At 36.2% G+C, this 26,408-nt stretch overlaps 1 protein-coding gene across 3 annotated transcripts in view; it reads left to right on the top strand.

The window, feature by feature from the left end:
- The window catches only part of LOC127832217 (dol-P-Man:Man(5)GlcNAc(2)-PP-Dol alpha-1,3-mannosyltransferase-like), a 50,582-nt gene that overhangs the window by 12,220 nt on the left and 11,954 nt on the right, over positions 1-26,408 (top strand). Inside the window, exons 2-7 of one of the 3 annotated variants that reach the window (XM_052357529.1) lie at positions 2,504-2,684; positions 14,380-14,479; positions 14,904-15,051; positions 16,464-16,624; positions 20,425-20,545; positions 25,065-25,270. In XM_052357529.1, the coding sequence (XP_052213489.1) occupies positions 14,406-14,479; positions 14,904-15,051; positions 16,464-16,624; positions 20,425-20,545; positions 25,065-25,270 (710 nt within the window). In that variant the 5' untranslated portion in view covers positions 2,504-2,684; positions 14,380-14,405. Of the gene's footprint in view, positions 1-2,503; positions 2,685-10,138; positions 10,158-14,379; positions 14,480-14,903; positions 15,052-16,463; positions 16,625-20,424; positions 20,546-25,064; positions 25,271-26,408 lie in introns of those variants that run through there. The other 2 variants (XM_052357530.1, XM_052357528.1) reach the window with 2 other exon arrangements.

The raw sequence follows: 26,408 nt of genomic DNA, 5'->3' as shown, positions 1-26,408 counted from the left end.
TTATTCGACTCGTAAAGTGTTTAAACAAATTATCGTTGAATTTATAACGCAACGGTTAATATTTGTTGAAATTTCAAATGGGAATAATTAAATTTGTAATCCGAAACCCATTCCCGTAAGTCGATGTTAACGCGTTTTTAATCCGAAACACACTTCCGAATGTAAATGTTACCACAACGTTAAATATTTTAGCTTCAAATTAGCAGTTCAAATTTATTTTGTGTCAAATCTTTTTCTCAATTAAAAAGAGCGCAAAAATTATGCAGCATGTACAACGTCGCGTCATTTGCATACACAAGTTAGCATGTATTGAGCGTTTTAACAAGCACACAACAGGTCAGGGAATTGACGCATATTCAGAGGCAATATTTCATCAAATCTATTAATAGTCACTTAAAAATTAGCAAGGTTTGTGTTAAAGAAATAATTGAGAGCTTTTATTGTAAATATTTACCAGAAAGTTATTGATAAAACGGAATAAACGGGATTATCGGGTAATAAATAAAAACTTGAAAAGTAGTAAGTATACAGTAATAGAGTCGGGTTGAAACGGATGTATTGGGCAATCGTTCGAGTCGGGATTTTACTATCTGTGCGGGAAAGTTTTAAAACAATTAAACAATATAAAAAAATATATTTTTAAATGACTGGGGAATTTTTTTTTAAGAGTCATAGCGCACCAAATGACGTCTTTTGACGCTGTAACACACCACAGAACGTGAATTGACACGTTAAATTAAAAAAAAGTCAACATTGGGAGGGGACACCACCCTCCCGAACCACCCCTAGCAGCCCCGGGGCGCCTGACAAAAATCCTGTGGAAAGCACTGTTCCGGATGATAACTCAAGAATGCTTACGCCTAGGATCATGAAACTTCATAGGTACATTGATCATGACTTGCCGATGAAATAATGATGAAACTTGACCAGGATGTTTGTCTGGACAATAACTTGGTCAAGTTTGACATTTGGTAAAGATTGAATGAACCGACTCCTCTCAGGTGAGCGAACTAGGGCCATCTTGGCCCTCTTGTTTCACAATTTTAACAAGTTTGCAACTCATTTTTTTTTTCACAAAGTGAGAGGGCCAGGGTTGCTTCACAAAATCAGGCAAAAAAAGCCCTGCAGCGAATATCCCACTGTCGTAATGTATGATGGGCACCGTCGCACATTTCATTAAAGGGGCCTTTACACAGATTTTGGCATGTATTGAAGTTTGTCATTACATGCTTTATACATGTATTAATATATGTTAAAATTGGATCTAAAAAGCTCCAGTAAAAAACAATAATAAAATTAAATAAAGAAAAAAGTGACTCTCAACTGGGCTCGAAGTACTGACCCTTCGAGTAAAAGTCTATCGCTTAGACCACTATGCCATCCGTGCTCATGGAATTAGTGATATATTTTATACTTTATATAAGCAGTCCTCGTAGTATCACAAAATATAACGAAAACAAAAGAACTTCCCGATTATTATTCAATCATTTTGCTTTTCAAAACGCGGTATAATTTTCAGGTTTTTAAATCGTCAAAAGATGCATATAATGGATATTTTAGAGCATGGTAAATGTTCAGTATTACTGTTTCCTCACAAATATCATAAAGACAACTAAAATTTGAGAATCTGAATTTTTAAAATAATTTTGTCAATTTATCAAAACGTGAAATGGTCGCTTTGACAATTGCTGAATGCGCAAAAAAAAAATGTCCTTTTTGTTCTGCAACCACACTCGAGTCATTTAACCCAGCTCCTGAATGTAGGCATTTTCGGGCATTTCAAAAACATCTATTATCAGGAGTGTCAGCGCTTCATGAACATAAATACTGGCTTGAACATTACAAAATATGACAGTAACTACAATTTAGCCGAACTAACTTCAAAGCCCTATCTGATACCGCTTTCTCAGGAAAACTTAACATAAGCATTCAAGAAGAGTGGAATATCACCATACGACAAATAATCAATTAATGACTCAAAGCACCATCTGCAATCTTTGATGAACCTGATATAACCTGATATTACCACAGAATCAACAAAATATAGTGAAGGAACTGTTACACCAAACAAGATGCAGAATGCTGTTGATGCAAAACATGAATCTGAGTCCCCAGCTATTGATTTCTTTACCATGAAGACAATCACTATAGCGAATTTTTTCCTTCTTTATAAAGAAATCAGCACTTTCCCAATAAGGAATATAAAAACAAATTTCCCAATTGCTGTCGAAAAAAGTCCTTATTAAATACAGAATTTAGTAAGTTTCCATATGCAGCTCTATTGCTTGAACCTACGTACATATAATATAAACAACTTGACAAAAACTTACTATAATAGTTATCAATAAAAATAATCAAGACTTCACAACGTGGATGTTCCCAATTTTAGGGGGTTGTATGCACATTTTTTTCTATTGGGCTGGTACTGGTACTTTTCCCAATAGGGCAAACAAAATGGCTGTAGTTAAGCCCTAACCCAAACTATTTTTGCATCCATTTCAAGTCACAGCAACTTGATGGACGAAAAAAAAAGTTCAGCAACTAACTTGTAATTCTGAAGATAAAGGGCACACCAAAGGGTCCAAAGCCGAGTACATCTGGACACAGCAAACAACATGTGCTCATCTCTATTACTGAGGATGCCAATATTGATGAGGACATGTAGACTGACTCTGAAAGATGTTGTGAGTGCATAGGTTTTAGCCAGCTGACCTTGACAAGTTCTGATGCATTACAGTTACACTGGTGACATTTGGAAAGTGTGACAAATGTCCACATTGCACTTTTTATTTAAAATTAAGTTCTGTTAGAATGTCAGAGTTATATGACAGGACCCTGAATTTCTGTGTCCACAATGTGAATAAACATGCTCACAGTCTTACAATTTAAAAAACAGATTAATTCTCTGTGTAACAGTCAAAACTGATTAATATTCTTATTTTTGATAAAATGTTATTTGAAATTGTTTATAGTGATAAAAAACTATGTTATCGTATGTACCCTATTAAAATTTAATGGCAATTGTTGCCCACCATACCTTTTTAGCTCACCTGAGCACAACGTGCTCATGGTGAGCTTTTGTGATCGCCTTTTGTCCGTCGTGCTCCGTGCGCCGTCAACATTTGCCTTGTTAACTCTCTAGAGGCCACATTTATTGTCAAATCTATATGAAATTTGGTCAGATGATTGGTCTCAATGATATCTTGGATGAGTTCGAAAATGGTTACATTTGCTTCAAAAACATGGCTGCCTAGGGGCGGGGCATTTTTCCTTATATGGCTATATATGGCTATAGTAACATCTTGTTAACAATCTAGAGGCAACATTTATTGTCTGATCTTCATGAAACTTGGTCAGAAGATTCATCCCAATAATATCTTGGATGGGTTCGAAAATGATGCCAGTTGGTTGAAAAACATGGCCGCCAGGGGGCGGGGCATTTTTCGTTATATGGCTATAGTAAAACCTTGTTAACACTCTAGAGGCCACATTTGTTTTCCGATCTTCATGAAACTTGCTCAGAAGATTTGTCCCAATGATATCTTGGATGAGTTCAAAAATGGTAGCCTTTGCTTGAAAAACATGGCTGCCAAGGGGTGGGGCATTTTTCCTTATATGGCTTTAGTAAAATCTTGTTAACACTCTTAGAGGCCACATTTATTGTCCAATCTTCATGAAACTTGGTCAAAAGATTCATCCCAATAATATCTTGGAAGAGTTCAAAAATGATGCAGGTTGGTTGAAAAGCATGGCTGCCAGGGGGCGGGGCATTTTTCCTTATATGGCTATAGTAAAACCTTGTTAACACTCTAGAGGCCGCATTTATTTTCCGATCTTCATGAAACTTGGTCTGAAGATTTGTCCCAATGATATCTTGGATGAGTTCGAAAATGGTTTTGATTTCTATTAAAACATGGCCACCAGGGGGCGGGGCATTTTTCCTTATAAGGCTATATATGGCTTTTGTAAAACCTTGTTAACACTCTAGAGGCCACATTTATTGTCCAATCTTCATGAAATATGGTCAGAAGATTTGTCTTATTGAAATCTTGGATGAGTACGAAAATGGTTACGTTTGCTTGCAAAACATGGTTACCAAGGGGCGGGGCATTTTTCCTTATATGGCTATAGTAACATCTTGTTAACACTCTAGAGGCCACATTTATAGTCGGATCTTCATGAAATTCGGTCAGAAGATTTATCCCAATAATATCTTGGATGAGTTCAAAAATGATGCCGGTTGGTTGAATAACATGGCCACCACGGGGGTGGGGCATTTTTCCTTATATGGCTATAGTAAACCTTGTTAACACTCTAGAGGCCATATTTATTTTCCGATCTTCATGAAACTTGGTCGGAAGATTTGTCCCAATAATATCTTGTAATCTCAGATGAGCGACTTTGGGCCTTTCAGGCCCTCTTGTTAACTTTTGTAACATTAGCACAATATGATGGAGCAGGAACCTTTACTTGTTTGCATAGGTCCCTGAATGGAGTGCCCTAGATTTTTAGCTCACCTGATTGCTCAGGTGAGCTTTTGTGACACGTCTTTGTCAGTCGTCCGTGCGTCCGTTAACATTTGTTCGTAAACACTCTAGAGGCCACATTTATTGTCCGATCTTCATGAAACTTGTTCAGAAGCTTTGTCCCAATGAAATCTGGGTCTAGTTCGAAACTGGGTCGTGCCAAGTCAAAAACTAGGTCACTAGGTCAAAAAAAGGAAAACACTTGTAAACACTGTAGAAAACACATTTCATGCCCAATCTTCATGTAACTTTGTCAAAATGTTTGTCTTAATGATATGTTGATTGAGTTTAAAAGGGGTTCCGGTCCTTTGAAAAACATGGCCGCCAGTGGGCGGGGCAGTTTTCCTTATTTGGCTATAGAGAAACCATGTAAACACTCTGAAAGTCACAATTTTGCCCAATCATCATGAAAGGTGGTCAAAACATTGGTTTTATTGATTTCTCGGACGAGTTTGAAAATGGTCCAGATCGGTGAAAAAAACATGGCCGCCAGTGGGCGGGGCATTTTTCTCTATATGTACATGTATATAGTGAAATCATGTCAACACTCTAGAAGTCACATTTTCGGCCCAATTTTCATGAAATTTTGTCAGAACTTTTGTTTCCTAGATACGCGAGTTAAGTTTGAAAATGGTTCCAGTCTGTTGAAAAACACGGTTGCCAGGGGGACGGGGCAGTTTTCCTTATATTTATATAGTAAAAAGGCTTGCAAAGAATCATCAATTAAGGTCATGTAACATGCGAGACAACTCTTCTAAATATTGCATTTAAGTTTACAGTAGTTACTCCCCTTTGATTATTAATGTTTTCATAATAATACAGTGTAGTTGTGTTTCATTTATGTGTTAATTGTTATTCGAGGTTGGATGTTTTTATGCCCCCTTTTGAAGAAAAGGGGGCATATAGTGATCGCACTGTCCGTCTGTCTGTCCGTCTGTCACACTTTGCATTTAGGTTTCCAAAAATGCTCATAACTTCTATGTCCCTTGAGATATAACCTTCATATTTGGTATGCATGTGTATATGGACAAGGCCTTTCCATATGCACACATTTTTTTAGCTCTGTGACCTTGACCTTGGACTTAGGGTCCGCGTTTAGGTTTCGAAATCTGCGTTTAGGTTTCGAAAATGCTCATAACTTCTATGTCCCTTGAGATATAACCTTTATAATTGGTATGCATGTGTATATGGACAAGGCCTTTCCATACGCTTACAATTTTTAACCCCTGTGACCTTGACCTTGAACTTAGGGTCTGCATTTAGGTTTCGAAATCTGTGTTTAGGTTTCGAAAAATGCTCATAACTTCTATGTCCCTTGAGATATAACCTTCATATTTGGTATGCATGTGAATATGGACAAGGCCTTTCCATAAGCACACAATTTTTTACCCCTGTGACCTTGAACTTAGGGTCCGCGTTTAGGTTTCAAAATCTGCGTTAAGGTTTCGAAAATTGCTCATAACTTCTATGTCCCATATTTGGTATGCATGTTTATATGGACAAGGCCTTTCCATACGCACACAAATTTTAACCCCTGTGACCTTGAACTTATGGTCCGCGTTTAGGTTTTGAAATCTGCATTTAGGTTTCGAAAAATGCAATAACTTCTATCAAAGCGTTTATAGGGGGCATATGTCATCCTATGTTGACAGCTCTTGTTTTTAGCTCACCTGATGGCTCAGGTGAGCTTTTATGACTGGTCTTTGTCCGTCAGCTGTCCGTCCGTCCACATTTGTTCGTAAACACTCTAGAGGCCACATTTATTGTCCGATCTTCATGAAACTTGGTCAGAAGATTTGTCCCAATGATATCTCGATCGAGTTTGAAATTGGATCATGCTGGGTCAAAAACTAGGTCACTAGGTCCAAAAAAAAGAAAAAGCTTGTAAACACTGTAGAAGTCACATTTATTGCTCAATCTTCATGTTACTTTGTCTATATGTCTGTCTTAATGATATGTTGGTTGAGTTCAAAAGTGGTTCCGGTCCATTGAAAAACATGGCCACCAGTGGGCGGGGCAGTTTTCCTTATATGGCTATAGAGAAACCTTGTAAACACTCTAGAAGTCACAATTTTGGCCCAATTATCATGAAAGATAATCAAAACATTGGTTTTATTGATATGTCGGACGATTTCGAAAATGGTCCAGATTGGTGAAAAAACATGGCCGCCAGTAGGCAGGGCATTTTTCTCTAAATGTATATAGTGAAAACATGTGAACACTCTTGAAGTCACATTTTTTGCCCAATTTTCAAGAAATTTGGTCCAAACATTTGTTTCCTTGATACGAGAGTTGAGTTGAAAAATGGTTCCGGTCAGTTGAATAACATGGCTGCCGGGGGGGGGGGGGCAGTTTTCTTATATTTTTATAGTAAAAAAAAAGCTTGTGAACACTCTAGAAGTCACATTTTTTGCCCAATCATCATGAAACTTGGTGAATAGATTTGTTTTATATTATATCTCAGATGGGTTTGCAAATGGTCCCAATGGGTCAATAAACATGGCTGCCAGGGGGTGGGGCAGTTTTCCTTATGTGACTATATAGAGAGAAACCTTGTGATCGAACACTATAGAAGTCACATTTTTGCCTAATCATCGTGAAACTTAGTCAATTCATTGGTTTTATTGATTTCGTGGACAAGTTGGAAAATGGCTCAGATCGGTGAAACACACTTTCAAGCTCACCTGATTGCTCAGGTGAGGTTTTAGGATTGGTCTTTGTCCGCTGTCTGTCCGTCCACATTTGGTTTGTAAACACTCTAGCATTCACATTTCTCAAGCATTCTTTATCAAAGTTGCTGAAAGATCTTAGTCAATTTTAATGATGAGCAAAATCACATAATTAATGCCATAAGAATTGCCCTTAGATTGTCCAAATTTTCATTATATTTTACAAAATCCTTGTAAGCAAAGCTTGATGTTTGGTAAGGGGGGTCAACTCAAAATATAGGTCACCATTTCAAATCTTACAAAAACAAAAACACTCCCTACGCCAGAGTTTTGGTTCAATAATGATGAAACTTGACCAGGATGTTTGTCTGGTCAATATCTAGGTCACGTTTGACATTAGGTAAAGATTGAATGAACTGACTCTTCTCAGGTGAGCGAACTAGGGCTATCTTGGCCCTCTTGTTTTACATTAACCTTTCTGCTTATACATGTACGTCAATAATTATCTCACCAAAGTGAAATAATTAATGGGATTGTTTTGTGAAATAATGATTTTTTGAGGGATTGAATCTAAACTTAAGGTATTAAATTGGCGTTTTTGCAAACAAGTAATTGATTTTTGACAAGTGCCGTGATACAGCGTGATCCCATGTTATATGAAATATAAATCCAAAAATAGTTCAGGCCAGTCAAACAAAATTGCGTTCAGAATTATTAATATTGACATAATGTGTACTCACATGTGGGTTGAATATAAGGATAAGTATATAAGATGGTTGAAATTCCAATGTAGAATAGTCAACATAATCTTGGGAACAAAATCACTTATGTTCAAGATAAACATTGTTGCAGTTAATCTATGTGCTTGTTCTTGTACTAACCATATACACCAAACAAAGTGCTGAAGGCACTGAAGTTGTTCGCTATTTCATAAGTTAAGACGCAACTCGTTTTTAAAATCACTTATGTTCAAGATAAACATTGTTGCAGTTAATCTATGTGCTTGTTCTTGTACTAACCATATACACCAAACAAAGTGCTGAAGGCACTGAAGTTGTTCGCTATTTCATAAGTTAAGACGCAACTCATTTTTATAGGCCCGTTTTTAAAAACGGGACGTATTATAGTTTCACCCTTGGCGGGTGGGCGGCCGGCAGCGTCCACAGCAGTGTCCGCTCTCTAATTCAAATAGTTTTCATCCGATCTTCACCAAAGTTGGTCAGAAGTTGTGTCTAGACAATATCTAGGTCAAATGTGAATATGGGTCATGCTGGGTCAAAAACTAGGTCACGGGGTCACTTAGTGCATTTCAAGGATTAAGCATGGTGTCCGCTCTCTAATTGAGGTAGTTTTCACCCGATCTTCACCAAATTTGGACAGAAGTTGTGTCTAGATGATATGTAGGTCAAGTTCGAATATGGGTCATGCCAGGTCAAAAACTAGGTCACGAGGTCATTTAGTGCATTTCAAGCATTTAGCATGGTGTCCGCTAGCTAATTGAAGTAGTTTTCATCCGATCTTCATCTAATTTGGTCAGAAGTTGTGTCTAGATGATATGTAGGTCAAGATCGAATATGGGTCATGCCGGGTAAAAAATGAGGTCACGAGGTAACTTAGTGCATTTCAAGCATTTAGCATGGTGTCTGCTCTCTAATTGTAGTTTTCATCCGATCTTCACCTAATTTGGTCAGAAATTATGTCTAGATGATATGTAGGTCAAGTTCAAATATGGGTCATGCAGGTTCAAAAACGAGGTCACTTAGTGCATTTCAAGCATTTAGCATGGTGTCCGCTTTCTAATTGAAGTAGTTTTCATCCGATCTTCACCTTATTTGGTCAGAAGTTGTGTCTAGATGATATGTAGGTCAAGTTCAAATATGGGTCATTCCGCGTCAAAAACGAGGTCACGATGTCACTTAGTGCATTTCAAGGATTTAGCATGGTATCCGCTCTCTAATTGAAGTAGTTTTCATCTGATCTTCACCGAATTTAGTCAGATTTTATGTCTTAATGATATGTAGGTCAAGTTCAAATATGGGTCATGCCGGGTCAATAACTAGGTCTCGAGGTCACTTTTTGCATTTTAAGCATTGAGCATGGTGTCCAAAACCTTCGAACAGGCGTATCTTGTGACAGTTTGGCACTCGTGTTCAAAATTAATAGCAAGTTTGAAATCAACACAAGCAATTCAAATTTATAAAGAGTGTGTCTGAACGCATGGGTCAAGAAGTGTGTGCACTTTTTATCATCCTATTTATTTTGTAGAAATAACTTCAGAAGCCTCAAATAACCTCAGAAGCGGTGGTTATCGTTCTTAGCATAGTTAAGAGCCGACCGACTTGCAACGCGTAGCACTAACCTTAGTTGTTCGCAAGCAAACAACTAAAAATTGTTAAATTTTATGTTGAGATTGCTTATAGGAGACTAGTGTTTTGTTTTTTTCGCCATTTCGGGGATGGGGCCTCATCTCTTTGAATCTGGAAATTTACGGGGTTTTGACTAAAATTGAGAATACAAGCGTTTTCAGTATTATATTTACTAAGGTTGAACTTATTTATGGGAATTAAACAAAATATTGAGATCCAAATTTTTTTTGTAATCTGAAACGTGCATCCGAATTTTAATATTAACGCGGTTTTAACAAATTCTAGCTTCAAATAAACAGTGCTTCATGTACTAGATATTATTCCTTTGTCTCAATCAAAAGGGGGCGAACATTATGTAGACATGTACAGCGTCACCTGGAAAGTGTGGGTGTATTTATTATTGTATATAAATGTGAACAGCACGTTTGGGACAGGGGTTTTCAATCTGAACCTGACATGCTGTCAGATTTCAGAAACCCCTGGAGGAGCAGGCCAACAGCTCCAATGGACTCTTTTGCCTTCTTTTCTCTGCCCTTTAGGCCCCCTTGAACCTGCCACTAGTTGTTCTGTGTTGCATCAAAGAGAAGGTTGAAGTGGTAAGCCAGACTGAGCTAATGTCTAAAAAATACAAAGTGACACTGGTATTCAAGAGGCCCTGAATGACTGCAAGTTTTGTTGCTTTGTCCTCAGTTGTTTTTAGATCTATTCATTCTTAGATGCACAAAAACTTATGAAAAAAGTGTTGCAGGTATATAGCGTGGTCCGTTAATATTAAAGAACATATTGGATGTGAAAACATTAAATGTTGGTGCTGTTTATTTAATGCCGCCGTTGAGGTAATAATGTTAAAACATTTTAAGGGGCCAGAAGCAATCAAATGAGACCCATGATTGGAATTAATTGTACTTACTTCAATAACTATCTACCGCAAATAACACCAGTTGCTGTTTATATTTGTGAACAATATAAAAAAAATAGAGCATACCTTTAATTGCTCTTACGTCACGTTACCGCTAATAATCGATAATTGTCGACCATTATTAGGGGACGAATCCCATCATTGACTTCCATTAACGCCCGGTCACTCGTTCATGCATCTTATCTAAGCCCCTTTATAATGCACACAAAGCACATGTTGGACATTCGGATCATAGTTTGCCCTATAAAAGACATATTAAATATGTTATTACGGTCTTTGATATACGTTATATATATAATTTGTGTGAATGTTTTGTGAATAACTCTGGGCCAAATGTGAGGATTAGTGCAACACTAAATCAGTTTACATCCCAAATGCTTTGCAAGTTGGAGAACCCAGTTTTATAATATGTTGTGTCCTGCTTGTGTATTTGTGTAAACAAGCTCCCCTTGTCAATAACTTGTTTTCTTCTAGCTCATATCAAAAGATCGCTTTATCACAATGTGAATTCAGCTGTTAAGAGCCATGATTGCCCTCTTATTAAAACAATATGTAACTATAGGAACAAAAAAGTGATATTTGTAGGATTTGAAAAAATTGGCCCTGATTATGCATAAGTTTTTATGCCCCCGGATCGAATGATCGGGGGTATATTGTTTTTGGGCTGTCTGTCTGTCTGTCATTGTATGTGTCTGTCTGTCATTGTATGTGTCACAAAACTTTAACCTCGGTCATTACTTTTGCAATATTGAAGATAGCAACTTGGTATTTGGCATGCATGTGTATCTCATGGAGCTGCACATTTTGAGTGGTGAAAGGTCAAGGTCATCCTTCAAGGTCAAAGGTCAGAAAAAACAAAATTCAAAGTGGCGCAGTAAGGGTTATTGTGTTTCTGACAAACACTTCTCTTGTTAAAACAATGGGTTTTAAAAAATCATTGGGTACAAAGAACTTAAAGGGACTGTCAACCACGACGACCAAGAAAAGAAAAGTTGTAAAATACCGTATTTTTTTACAATTATTAGTTTATATTGATTAAAATATCACGACTGGTATATTACATTACTTAAAAAAAGTTCATATTTTCAGTATATTTGGTAATAAAATTTCGCGGTGTGAAATCGAAAGTACATCGCGAAAATAGGTGACATAACGATATACACACTATAAATAACGCAATTAGATTGATCATTTTATATATCAAATATAAACAATTCACTACGCATGCACAATTTGCATTCCTCGGTTTACCACGTGACGATGATGATCAATCTACTGGCTTTATTTTATAGTTAACTGGTAGTTACCTGGTAGACATACCCAGTAAAATTTATTACCGAATATACTGAAAATATGAAAACTTAACAACTTTTTTCAAGTAATGTAATATACCAGTCGTGATATTTTAATGAACATAATCTAATAATTGTAAAAAAATACAGTATTTTACAACTTTTCTTTTCTTCGTTGTCGTGGTTGACAGTCCCTTTAAAGTCAAATATTATTTCGAAAATAATGAACAGGCTAACAGCATATTATAACGTGTAATTATAATAATTGTCAATGTAACAAGCATGTAACATTTGGAAATACTTACTTTGTGCATTCTGAATAGACGCGGAATTGATTGCTGATAAACATTGATTTTTTTTGGGGGGGTGGGGGTGGGGTATGCATGATTGTACGAACTGTGTATCTGTTTACCTGAACGCTATAACCTGCCATTATTTTCACAGTTTAGTGCAAGGGTTACAAGTACATCTGACATAGAATGGTTTGTCAACAAAAAATGTGGAATTTAGTTTTTGTTTCAGCTTCAATTATACATAGAAACTATTTAATTTTTTAGCCCACCTGATTGCTCAGGTGAGCTTTTGTGATCGGTCTTTGTCTGTAGTCTGTCAGTCCGTCCACATTTGTTCGTAAACACTCTAGAGGCCACATTTCTTGTCCCATCTTCATGAAACTTGGTCAGAAGCTTTGTCCCAATGAAATCTTGGTTGAGTTTGAAACTGGGTCGTGCCGGGTCAAAAACTAGGTCACTAGGTCAAAAAAGAGAAAAGCCTTGTAAACACTGTAGAAGTCACATTTCATGCCCAATCTTCATGTAACTTTGTCAAAATGTTTGTCTTTATGATATCTTGGTTGAGTTCAAAAGTGGTTCCGGTCCGTTGAAAAACATGGCTGCCAGTGGGCGGGGCAGTTTTCCTTATTTTGCTATTGAGAAACCTTGTTAACACTCTAGAGGCCACATTTCTTGTCCGATCTTCATAAAACTTGGTCAGAAGCTTTGTCCCAATGCTATCTCGGTCGAGGTTGAAACTGGGTCGTGCCGGGTCAAAAACTAGGTCACTAGGTTAAAAAAAAGAAAAACCTTGTTAACACTGTAGAAGTCACATTTCATGCCCAATCTTCATGTAACTTTGCCAAAATGTTTGTCTTAATGATATCTTGCTTGAGTTCAAAAGTGGTTCCAGTCTGTTGAAAAACATGACCGCCAGTGGGTGGGGCAGTTTTTCTTATTAGTCCCCTTCCGGTTTCACCGGAGGGAACTTATGGTTTGCGCTCTGTGTGTCCGTCAGTCAGTCAGTCACACTATCTTGCGATAACTTTAAAAGTTCTTAATATTTTTTCATGAAACTTGAAACATGGATAGATGGCAATAAGGACATTATGCACGTCATTTCATTTGTCCCTATGTCAAAAATTCTGGTTGCTATGGCAACAAATATAAAAATTAAATAAAAATAATAAAATATTTCTGACAATGGTGGAGCCGGTAGGGGACTTATATTGCTTGACAATGAATCTTGTTTGGCTATAGAGAAACCTTGTAAACACTCTAGAGGCCATATATCTTGTCCGATCTTCATGAAACTTGGTCAGAAGCTTTGTCCCAATGATATCTAGTTCAAGTTCGAAACTGGGTCATGCCGGGTCAAAATCTAGGTCACTAGGTCCAGAAAAAAGGAAAACATTGTAAACACTGTAGAAGTCACATTTCATGCCCAATCTTGATGTAACTTTTCAAAATGTTTGTCTTAATGATATCTTAGTTGTGTTCAAAAGTGGTTTCGGTCCGTTGAAAAACATGGTCGCCTTTGGGCGGGGCAGTTTTCCTTATTTGGCTATAGAGAAACCTTGTAAACACTCTAGAGGGCACATTTCTTTTTTGCAATTTTCATGAAACTTGGTCTGAAGATTTGTCCCAATGATACCTTGTAAACACACTAGAGGCCATAGTTTTGGTCCAATAATGATGATACTTGACCAGGATGTTTTTCTTAATGATATATATGCAAAGTTTGACATTGGGTCATGTGGGGTCAAAATCTTGGTCAGGAGGTCCAAATCTTACAAAAACCTTGTAAACACATGTAGAATTAGCGTTGCTTGCAAATGTTTGCATGCACAAAAAACATGCAAATGGACAGTACTCAATCAGAATTAATCATATGCTCACACTGCAAAAGTAAATAGAAGAGAACCAATCTAATATGCTCTAGAGTACTGAATTTTGAACTAATTAATGAACAAGGCCTTGTAAAAAAAGGTGAGCGAAATAGGGCCATCTTGGCCCTCTTGTTTAGATGTTAGTGTGTGAAATACCCAGCACTTGGAGGGGAAAATATCACTGAAATTGGCAAATATTATGAATTGCAGTAAGTTTGCATTCCAAAAATTAAGAAATTGCCCAATGTCATTGATGTTCAATTTTCTAGCTACAGAAATTGATTCTGAAAAGTTAAGTTAAAAGGCATCTTAACATGCATGCCAAACAAATAACTTTATCATATTGAAAGTCTGAATCTAATTGATTATTCAGTTATCTGTACCAAATCCTATTCGATTACATATGACATTAAGACATTTAGCTAAATATGAGTTATCATTTGTAGACACAGAGATTGACTGGGTTGCCTACATGCAGGAAGTAGAGGGTGTTGTGAATGGGACGTATGATTACACCCAGCTTAAAGGAGATACTGGACCACTTGTGTAAGTAGGACAAACAATCTTGATTCCCTGGCAGTTTGAATATTAGTCAAGGCCAATGTCCTTTATTTAGAATATGGCTGCACACCAATTCATGGATTTAAATTGAATAAGAATCCATTTTAGGTGTCTCACATACGTTTTCAAACCAGCGTTTTATTTGCCTTGCATCTTGTTGATACACATAACCAAGAGGCTAACTTAAAAAATAATTATAGTTATATCATACTGGTATAAATGATTTTCTCTACCATGCTCCCACTTGATATTTTAAGAGTACAAAGTATGGTTTATACACCAAACTGTGTAATGAAAGTTAACTGCAGCATGGCAGCATGTTTGATAAAATGAAGTGATTGATTTCAAATATTGAATCTTGTATTTGTTCTACACATGAATACTATAAAGTGTTTTGTTTTGTTTGTAGGTATCCAGCTGGCTTTGTATACATCTTTACTTGTTTGTATTATATCACCGGTAAAGGAGAAGATATCAGGCTGGCCCAGTACTTATTTGCATTGCTTTACATAGCCACACTTCTTGTTGTCTTTGACATTTACAGAAGAGTGAAAAAGGTGTGTTCAAATTAAATTCCATAATGCCTTATGTCACATGCTTCTAAAATTAATTTTAGTTCTGAATACAATTTATTATGCTCCCCCAAAATTTATTTTGGGGGGAGCATATAGTCGCCGCTTTGTCTGTCCTTGTGTCCGTCCGTGCACAATTTTTGTCCAGGCTATTTCTCAGCAACTAAAGACTGGAATTCAATGAAACTTAATGGGAAGCTTCACTACCAAGAGGAGATGTGCATATTTTCAGCGGGTTCTGGTCGGATGATTTTTCACAGAGTTATGGCCCTTTGAAATTTTCCATTAACTGTACATATAGTGCAATTCTTGTCCGGGCTATTTCTCAGAAACTAATGACCGGATTTCAATGAAACTTTATTGGAGCTTCACTACCAATAGGAGATGTGCATATTATCAGCGGGTTCTGGTCGGATGATTTTTCACAGAGTTATGGCCCTTTGAAATTTTCCATTAACTGTACCTATAGTGCAATTCTTGTCCGGGCTATTTCTCAGCAACTAATGACCGGAATTCAATGAAACTCTATGGGAAGCTTCACTACCAAGAGGAGATGTGCATATTATCAGCGGGTTCTGGTCGAAAGATTTTTCACAGAGTTATGGCCCTTTGAAATTTTCTATAAAAAAATTCTTGTCCCCCAACTACTGTGCCCTCAAGATGTTTCCTTTTATCTGAATATATAGTGCAGTATTGTGATAAAAAACACCTTTGGGGAGCATCACCCGTCTCCGACGGTTTCTTGTTATTACTGCCATGTATGTCACATTTTTGTTAAAAAGCTTACAATAAAACAAATGCTTACAGAAAGAGTTAAAGCATTAAACTTAAATTGAAAGGAATCACAAATATTAAATTGAAGCTCATAAATGAGGGTGTCATGACTCTGTCTTGCAACTTCTTTTGCTAAAGAAACTCTAACTAACTAACACGTTATAGTACTGACTTTCTAAAACTAGCAGCTTTATTGCTTTTTACAGCATTTTATCATTTTTGGTCACTTATTTGTAAAATAGATTGTGTCATTTTTAATACTATAGAGGCAACTTTAAATTGTATTGCCATATTTTAATGAGACAGAATAATTTTCACAATGGTATATTTACTGAAATAGAAGCTGGGTTACCTATGGTCTAGATCTAGGTCACTAGGTCAGACTGAAAAAACTTGAGAATTACACATATGACATTACATGGATTATTGTGATTGAACTTGCACAGAACAAATAATAGTTTTTATGATTTGAGAAGGGAAGACCAGTTTCCATTCATGGATGTATCATATGTTTGTTTTCTTATACATGCATGGTAATAGAAAAAAGTGTGCAACCTCCTTATGACATTTAATTTGTATTTATTTGAATGTATGCCAATAAGGAAATGTTAATTATTTTCCAGGTACCTCCATTTGTATTTATTTTCATGTGTTGTGCTTCCTACCGGATCCACTCCATCTATGTCCTGCGCATGTTCAATGATCCAGTTGCAATGCTGTTCTTGTATGTTGCTGTTGATTTCTTTCTCACTGACAGATGGGCAATTGGCTGCATTTTGTACAGGTAGTATAATTTGCTTATAGTGTTTTACTAATTTGCTAATAGCGTAAATTATCCAATCAGTATTCAAATGGTTATGTAACAACATTAAGGGTTGTTAGAAGACTTCAAATATAAAAAAAAAAAATTCCAAGGTCAATGTATTGTAAGGGAATTCGAGAAACAAGTCTTCGCACAACTCAATTCCCAAAGAATGTTAAGAGTATACGGAGAAACCCAAGATAAGTAATGTATGCAAACTTACAGGTTATGGCAGTAGCAGTTGTCAGTTGTTTTAATTGTTATAATGTTTTTACTTCTTTACAGATTAATAATGGATGGGAACAAGTCTTGAAAGCATATTTAATAAAAAATCGTATCCGTATTTGAATATTTTTTATGCCCCAGAAGGTGGGCATATAGTGATCGCAAGTCTGTCCGTCTGTCTGTCCAACTGTCACACTCTGCGTTTAGGTTTCGAAAAATGCTCATAACTTCTATGTGATTGTAATGATTACCGGAATAAACCCCCTTCAGAAGAAACCCCCTTCCCTAAAAACGACATAGCGGAATAAACCCCCTTTCACATTTTGCATACGCGGAATTAACCCCCTTCCATAGCGGAACAAACCCCCTTCAAGTTTTTAGACAGGCGGAATAAACCCCCTTCCTACGTATTATCTAAAATCCATTTTTAAATTGTTATGCGCATCTAATAGTATAGGCTATGTTTATAAGTGTATATATTGCAACCGTTGTTTAATTTTGGAGTTTTCACTTCATATATACTTATATTTGTTAATGCAGCATCAACATATCAAAATAATATTCGGGAAAGAGAAAATAGTGCATTGGATTATAAACCGTTCTTTCGTTTTGACATCTGACGACAGAAATGTTTCGATGTCTGACAACAGAAATGTTTCGATGTACGATGTGAATCTTAATTAAGTTTCAGTGCAGATTCATTCATACGACACACAGACACAATTTTGTTTTATGCATCATTTCGTCTTAGAGGACTGGGACAGTCTTTTGACCTGTTAATTCTTTTCAGCTTCAGCTCAATTCAACAGTGAAAAAAGTGACAATATCACTTTAAATTAATGTGCGAAAAACTGATTAAAGGAGTGTACCGGCCGTTTGTTCACAAGTTGTTAGTGATACACATTAAATAGTCAAGCTGTGAATCTCAAACATCGTTATTGTGATAAACATCGTGTTAGAAAGATACTTTGTAGTTAGAATTAAATGTATTAAATGTAGTGTAAAACACACGCATTTATTAACGAAAAACAGACATATAATACACGAAAACTAATGCATAATATATTCCTACCAATTAATTGAGCAAATGTAATTGAAAAAAACTGTACATAAATTCACACGACCCGCACTTTTTCGGAAATGAATGAAAGGGGCAGATCATGACACAACTTCTCACCATTATAAACAATAGCCAGTACATTAAAGGACATTGATTTTAATTAAATGAAGGTGTAAAAATCTTTTTCCAAACTGCTTTGTGCTGATTAAAGAAGTGTACCGGCAGTTTGTTCACAACTTGTTAATGATGAGATGCTCGTGTGAATTTGACTTGCACTCGTTAAACAGAGATTATAAGAGTTTTATATGTGTTAAATTGTACTATATTGATAAAAATATGTTACAATAACACAAAATAGGCAACACACATTTACATTGAAGACGAATTTCATAAAATGCAGCAACGACAAATTAGCGCCCGAGCCGATCGTGAGGAAGATATTACGTACATATTTTCCTACAATAACCGAAGCATTCATCTTTTTTATTAGGATCGGAGTAAGTGTTCCCATGACGTAAGAATAGCTAGCGTTTTATACACATTTTATATAAATATTTGACAAAATCGTGCATATTCTTGCTTGAATCCCTCATACTCATGATTTCATTATGGAAGGGGGTTTGTTCCGCAATGGAAGGGGGTTTATTCCCCATATGCAAAACTAGCGAGGGGGTTTATTCCGCGTATGCAAAATGCGAAAGGGGGTTTATTCCGCTATGCCGTTTTTATGGAAGGGGGTTTCTTCCGAGGGGGGTTTCTTCCGTACACCCTTCTATGTTGCTTCAGATGTAACCTTCATATATGGTATGCATGTGTATATGGACAAAGCCTTTCCATATGCTTACAAATTTTGACCCCCTTGACCTTGAACTTAGGGTCAGTGTTTAGGTTTAGAAATCTGCGTTTAGGTTTCGAAAAGCGTTTTTTGGGGGGCATATGTCATCCTATGGTGACAGCTCTTGTTGACAATTGTATTTATAAGCCACATGAGTCAAATGTCCAAACTTTTGAACATTTGAAAGAAATAGTTATGTATAGTGTTGTCACAAAGATGGCTATCAAAGGTTTCCTCTTTGAATGTTTGAAGAATTTGGATAAAGCAATCGGTATTTCAAAATAAGTTTTTTATTTTAATTATGTAAATATTTTTAAATAACCGTTTTTATTTCCAGTCAACATCATTTCTTAAAGTACTTTCAAATTAAAATGGCACATTTGCCTTTTTAGCAGGACTTTTTTGATGTTGTAGTGCATAATAACAATGATAATAATAATCAATTAATAACCAAACTCATCCTGATTTCAAATTAAATTACAAGTGTACATTTGTTTAAACATCTTTTATGCAAAAAGCACACAAATTATAGTAAAACACTTTAAAAATTCACGTCATAACACGTCCTCTGCGAAGAAAGCTTGGAAAACAAGTGTGCATTTATTGCCCAGTAAAACGTTTTAGTGCATAGATGTCTGAAATAATTACTATTTGTAAAATGTTTCATACATTTGTGTATCACATGACAATATAATTTTGTAGTTGTGTTGTAATTGATGAATGATGCATATTTAATAATTCCTCTTAACAAAGAAATGATTATGTAATTGTTACAATTTTTCAGTATATAATATCATCATAATGTATAGACACCCTCACTGTTAATCCGCTGCTTATTTAAGTGACCTCTCAAATGTAAGGTCATCGTGAGTCAGAGGCGGGATCTAGTTGATGCAGAAATCTATGAGCAAAATAATGAGTTTTTAGAAGCAGCTTGTGAGTGTTGTCATAATAATCAAGAAGGGATAATCACTGTGTAGCAAATTGTTACATTACTGCCGTAGATTTGTGTGATTGACTGGGCTGATTGAAACTTTACTTACCAAATGAAGCTGATATCATCATGTATCAGCAAATAATCAGATCGAAATTTCAGATTCTATTGTTTAGATGATCTTATAATATTCGACTATTTGTTCCCATTCCTAATGTTTATGTTTTTAAGTCAGAAATTTATATGAGCTATTCAATGACATATCATGTGTTCATTCAAACAAATGTTCATATATTTATATTTCTAGCCCACCTGTGCACATTGTACACATGATGAGCTTTTGCAATTGACTTTTATCCCTCATGCCATGTCCTTTTCATTCAGCAATATCACCCCTTTAACTTCTCTGGAGATTTTTATGAAACTTCCCAACATATCATTACAAACACACAGCATACAATCATAAACAACAGCATGCAATTGTAATCATACCATAATAAGCACACAGCATATCATAATTACCACACAATATATAAAAATTATCACACAGAATATAATTCTTAACGCAGAGCATACTGTATATTTAAACATATAATCTGTCGCACACAGTATATATTATAACCTCACCACCTATTATTATAAACACAACATGAAGACATGCAAAGCTTTCTATAGAATATGTTCTTAGTATTTTATTATCTTATGGATGTATTTGTCAACAATTTCAGTATTGGTGTGTCCGTAAAGATGAACATACTGTTGTTTGCCCCTGGCTTGCTGTATTTGCTGTTGGTTACTCAGGGCATCATAGGCACAGTGAAACATCTAACTATTTGTGCAATTCCCCAGGTAATATTATTAGCCAACTCTACATGTATATGCAATAAGTAAGCCAATTATATGAACAATGCCCCACGTAATGTTGTAAGCCAACTCTATGTACAATACCCAAGTTAATGTAAGCCAACTCTATGTACAATACTCCACATAATGTCGTAAGCCAATGCTATGTACTATGTACAATACTCCACATAATGTTGTAAGCCAACTCTATGTACAATACTCACATAATGTTGTAAGCCAACTCTATGTACAATACTCCACATAATGTCGTAAGCCAATGCTATGTACTATGTACAATACTCCACATAATGTTGTAAGCCAACTCTATGTACAATACCCAAGTTAATGTAAGCCAACTCTATGTACAATACTCCACATAATGTCGTAAGCAAATGCTATGTACTATGTACAATACTCCACATAATGTTGTAAGCCAACTCTATATACAATACTCACATAATGTTGTAAGCCAACTCTATGTACAATACTCCACATAATGTAAGCCAACTCTATGTACAATACACAAGGTAATGCTGTAAGCCAACCCTATGTACAATACCACACACAATGCTGTAATCCAACTCTATGTACAATGCCCAAAGGTAATGCTGTAAGCCAACTCTATGTACAATACCACATTATTTGCAATACCCCTTGTACAAAAATTAGTTAACTTTACGAGCAATTCCTCAGGTAATTGTGTAGTCCACTTCATTTTTGTTACCCCATATAAAGTTGTTTTTTAACTTTATGGGCTATACATCAAGTTATGTTGTTAGCCCACATTACCACATTATTTGCAATACCCCTTGAACAAAAATTAGTTAACTTTACGTGCAATACCTCAGGTAATGTTGTAGTCCTCTTCATTTTTGTTACCCCATAAAAAGTAGTTTTTTAACTTTATGGTCTATTCATCAAGTTATGTTGTTAGCCCACATGGCAAGATTATGCAGGCTAAAACAGCCTGCATTATGCGAAAAAGTCCCTTTTACAATTGTTAGCTTGCTTTATGTGAAATTGATATTCCTATTTAAGTTTGTTAGCCAAGTTTATGTGAAATACATTGAGTAAGATTGTTAACCTTTATCTGCAATGCCCCAGGTACAGTTCATAGCCTACTTTATTTCCAAACCTCAGGAAAGGTTGTTACCCTACTTTATTGCAAAACCTCAGGTGATGTTTTTAGCTGACATTATTTGTAACGCTAAGCTATGGTTTATAGGTCACTCGATTTGTGATTTGTCAGGTAAAGTTGTTAGCCTTTTTATTTGCAATACCCCAGGTATGGTTTATAGCTCACTGTTATTGCAATAGCTCAGGTAGGGTAAGTTTGTAAGTTTACTAAATCTGCAACATCCCAAGTTTGGTTCATAGCTAATTATGCCCCTTTCGAAAAAGAGGGGATATATTGTTTTGTGCATGTCAGTCTGTCGGTCCGTCCACCAATTGGTTTCCGGATGATAACTCAAGAACGCTTACGCCTAGAATCATGAAACTTCATAGATTCATTGATCATGACTGGCAGATGACCCCTATTGATTTTCAGGTCACTCGGTCAGAGGTCAAGATCACAGTGACTCGAAACAGTAAAATGGTTTCCAGATGGTAACTCAAGAACGCTTAAGCCTAGGATCATGAAACTTCATAGGTACATTGATCATGACTGGCAGATGACCCCTACAGATTTTCAGGTCACTAGGTCAAAGGTCAAGGTCACAGTGACTCACAGTATAATGGTTTCCGGATGATAACTCAAGAACGCTTATGCCTAGGATCATGAAACTTCATAGGTACATTGATCATGACTGGCAGATGACCCCTATTGATTTTCAGGTCACTAGGTCAAAGGTCAAGGTCACAGTGACTTGAAACAGTAAAATGGTTTGTGGATGATAACTCACGAATGCTTAGGGTTAGGATCAGGAGAGTTCATAGGGACATTGGTCAGGACTCTAGGTCAAAGTTCAAGGTCACAGTGACCTGAAGCCACTACAACTGACAGCCCATTGGGGGGGGGGGGGGCATGCGTGTTTTACAAACAGCTCTTGTTTTATTTTCAATTTCTCAGGTAAGTTGCTGTCTTCAATTGCAATACCTCGGGTAATGTTTACAGTGCATACTTCATGTGCAATACCTCATGTAAGGTTCATTGCCAACTTAAAGTACAATGCCTCAACTCAGAGTTTTAGCCTTCTTTACATGCTATACCTTATGTTTAGTGTTGTTAGCCAATTATTTGAGCAATACTTTGGGGTTATGGTTTAAGTAGAACATTTTATTTGCCAACATCATTTCAATTTGAACCAAACATAGGTGTACTGGAATCACCTGGATGGATGTCTGTTTGTCTACCTGTCAATATTTAACATTCAAACTCGTTAGCATATTATTCTTTATGATATGAAAATATGCATGTGTGAGTTTTACCATTCTATGTTAATACAAATGTAAGTTGTGCCTCCTTTTTAGCTCACCTGATTGCTCAGGTGAGTTTTTCTGACCGGTCTTTGTCCGTTGTATGTCCGGCCGGCCGGCCGGCCGGAAACATTTGCTCGTAAACACTCTAGAGGCCACATTTCTTGTCCCATCTTCATGAAACTTAGTCAAAAGCTTTGCCCCAATAAAATCTCTGCCGAGTTCGAAACTGGGTCATGCTGGGTCAAAAACTAGGTCACCAGGTCAAAAAAAAGAAAAACCTTGTAAACACTGTAGAAGTCACATTTCATGCCCAATCTTCATGTAACTTTGTCAAAATGTTTGCCTTAATGATATGTTGGTCGAGTTTAAAAGTGGTTACGGTCCGTTGGAAAATCATGGCTGCCGGGGGAGGGGGGCAGTTTTCCTTATTCGGCTATAGAGAAACCTTGTAAACACTCTAGAAGTCACAATTTTTGCCCAATCATCATGAAAGTTGGTCAAAACATTGGTTTTATTTATATCACGGACGAGTTCGAAAATGGTCCAGATCAGTGAAAAAACATGGCCTCCAGTGGGCGGGGCATTTTTCTCTATATGTATATAGTGAAAACATGTGAACACTCTAAAAGTCACATTTTTAACCCAATTTTCATGAAATTTGGTCAGAACATTTGTTTCCTTGATATGAGAGTTGAGTTTGAAAACGGTTCCGGTCAGTTAAAAAACATGGCTGCCTGGGGGGGGGGCAGTTTTCCTTATTTGGCTACAGAGAAACCTTGTAAACACTCTAGAAGTCACAATTTTTGCCCAATCATCATGAAAGTTGGTCAAAACATTGGTTTTATTGATATCTCGGACATGTTCGAAAATGGTCCAGATCGTTGAAAAAACATGGCCGCCAGTGGGCGGGGCATTTTTCTCTATGTGTATATAGTGAAAACATGTGAACACTCTAGAAGTTACATTTTTGGCCCAATTTTCATGAAATTTGGTCAGAACATTTGTTTCCTTGATATGAGAGTCGAGTTTGAAAATGGTTCTGGTCCGTTGAATAACATGGCTGCCGGGGGGGGGGGGGCAGTTTTCCTTATTTGGCTATATAGAAACCTTGTAAACACTCTAGAAGTCACAATTTTTGCCCAATCATCATGAAAGTTATTCAAAATATTGGTTTTATTGATATCTCGGATGAGTTTGAAAATGGTCCAGATCAGTGAAAAAACATGGCCGCCAGTGGGTGGGGCATTTTTCTCTATATGTATATATTGAAACATGTGAACACTCTAGAAGTCACATTTTTGGCCCAATTTTCATGAAATTTGGTCAGAACATTTGTTTCCTTTATATGTGAGTTGAGTTCAAAAAATGGTTCTAGTCAGTTGAATAACATGGCTGCCGGGGGGGGGGGCAGTTTTCTTATATTTATATAGTAAAAAGAAGCTTGTGAACACTCTAGAAATCACTTTTTTACCCAATCATCATGAAACTTGGTACAAAGATTGGTTTTATATATATTACATAATTAATGCCATAATTATTGCCCTTAGATTGTCCAGATTTTCATTATATTATACAAAATTCTTGTAAACACTCTAGAGGTCACAATTTTGTTTAAGATTTTATGAATCCTGGTCATGATATTTATTTTTGTAAGCAAAGTTTGATGTTTGGTAAGGGGGGGTCAACTCAAAATATAGGTCACCAGGTCAAATCTTACAAAAACAAAAACACTCCATATGCCAGAGTTTTGGTTCAATAAGGATGAAACTTGACCCGGATGTATGTCTGGACAATATCTAGGTCAAGTTTGACGTTTGGTAAAGATTGAATGAACCGACTCCTCTCAGGTGAGCGAACTAGGGCCAAGTTATGACATGCAGTGTTGGATGTTATACTTTTGTCATAAGTGAAACACTCTTGATTTAATTTTAATTAAATGGTAAAAGTTACTTAACTTTCCTTAACAAACTGTTATCATAGAGATTTACACCAGACATCTAAAATAATAATCATTATGCAACCAATTCCATTTTTACTTCTGGTAGATTTGGTGATATTTAATCTGCATCAACAGATATCAACACTGTCATAATATTATTTTTAGGTTCTTCTAGCAATTCCATTCTTGCAAGAAAACCCATTTGGCTACATAAAAATGTCATTTGATTTGGGCAGACAGTTCTTCTTCAAATGGACTGTGAATTGGAGGTTTCTTCCAGAAGAAGTTTTCTTGAATAGATATTTTCACATTGGACTACTGATTGCACATATATCAGTGTTGGTTTTATTTACATTTTGTAAATGGAAAAGGTAAGCTAAACAGCATATTAGTATATTATATTTAATGGTTAAGTTTGTACATGAAACTAACCTAACAAACTTTTTAAAGCTCACGTGAGCACAGAGTGCTCAAGCTAAGCTGTTTTGATCATCCTGTGTCTGGGGTCATGTGTCTAGAGGCCAAAGTTTTGGAATCAATCTTGCCAAAACATGCTTAGAATATTTATCTTTGCAATATCGAGAAATATTTATGGTAGGCCAAGTTGACATCTGGGTGAAGTAGGTTGTAATCAATATACCACTTCAAATGTCAGACCTAAACGTGTTACCTCTCTACTCATATTAGTTATTAGTCTTGATGAAACTTGTTCAGCTTGTTTAATTATCTTGAAAACATCTTGTCCAAGTTCGCATTTGGGTCTTGTGACATAAACTTGTTTACAAGTTGAAATCTGACGACAATCTTGTGGCCACTTTAAAAGTTACGATTACATGCAAATTTTGATTGAGCATGTATGGAATGTTTATCTTGACAATACCTAGGCAATGTTTGACTTTGGGTGATTTTGAATCTGAGTCATTTGCGTTTAGAAACTTAATTAACAGGTTAAATCTTTTAATTCTTACCACTTGATGAAACTTGGTCAGAATGTTTATCTTGAGGATATGAATCATGTTTGAATCTGTATCAAGTGAAGTCAATAATAAGATCACTAGGTCAAGTCTCCAACAATTGGTGTCTGTGAACTCAGGTTAGTGCTTATTGGCCATCGTGGTCCTCTTGTTGTCATTTGTGTGTGAAATTTAGTGTTTTAAACTTGATAATAATTGTTTATAAATTGTAAAAATGGTATCTTCTTTTAAGCGCATCTGAGCACAATTTGCATATGGTGAGCTTTTTTGGTTACCGTTTGTTTGTCTGTTGTGAACACTAGAGAACACGTCTATTGCCAAATTTTCATGATATAAGGTCAGAACTTTTGTTCCAATTAAATTGCAAACGAGTTCAAAACTGAGCCAAATTGGATCAAAAAGGTCACTTTGTCAACTTATTAATAAAGCTTGTGAATACTCTTGAAGTAACGCTTTTTGCCTGATCATTTTAAAACTTGCTCAGAACATTTGTCTCAATTATATCTTGAAAATATGGCGGTGAATAGGTGGGAAA

Source organism: Dreissena polymorpha, chromosome 5, assembly GCF_020536995.1.
Source record: "Dreissena polymorpha isolate Duluth1 chromosome 5, UMN_Dpol_1.0, whole genome shotgun sequence".
NCBI lineage: Eukaryota > Metazoa > Mollusca > Bivalvia > Myida > Dreissenidae > Dreissena > Dreissena polymorpha.
The sequence above is the reverse complement of the archived record's forward strand: the minus strand, read 5'-3'. Positions and strand labels throughout refer to the sequence as shown.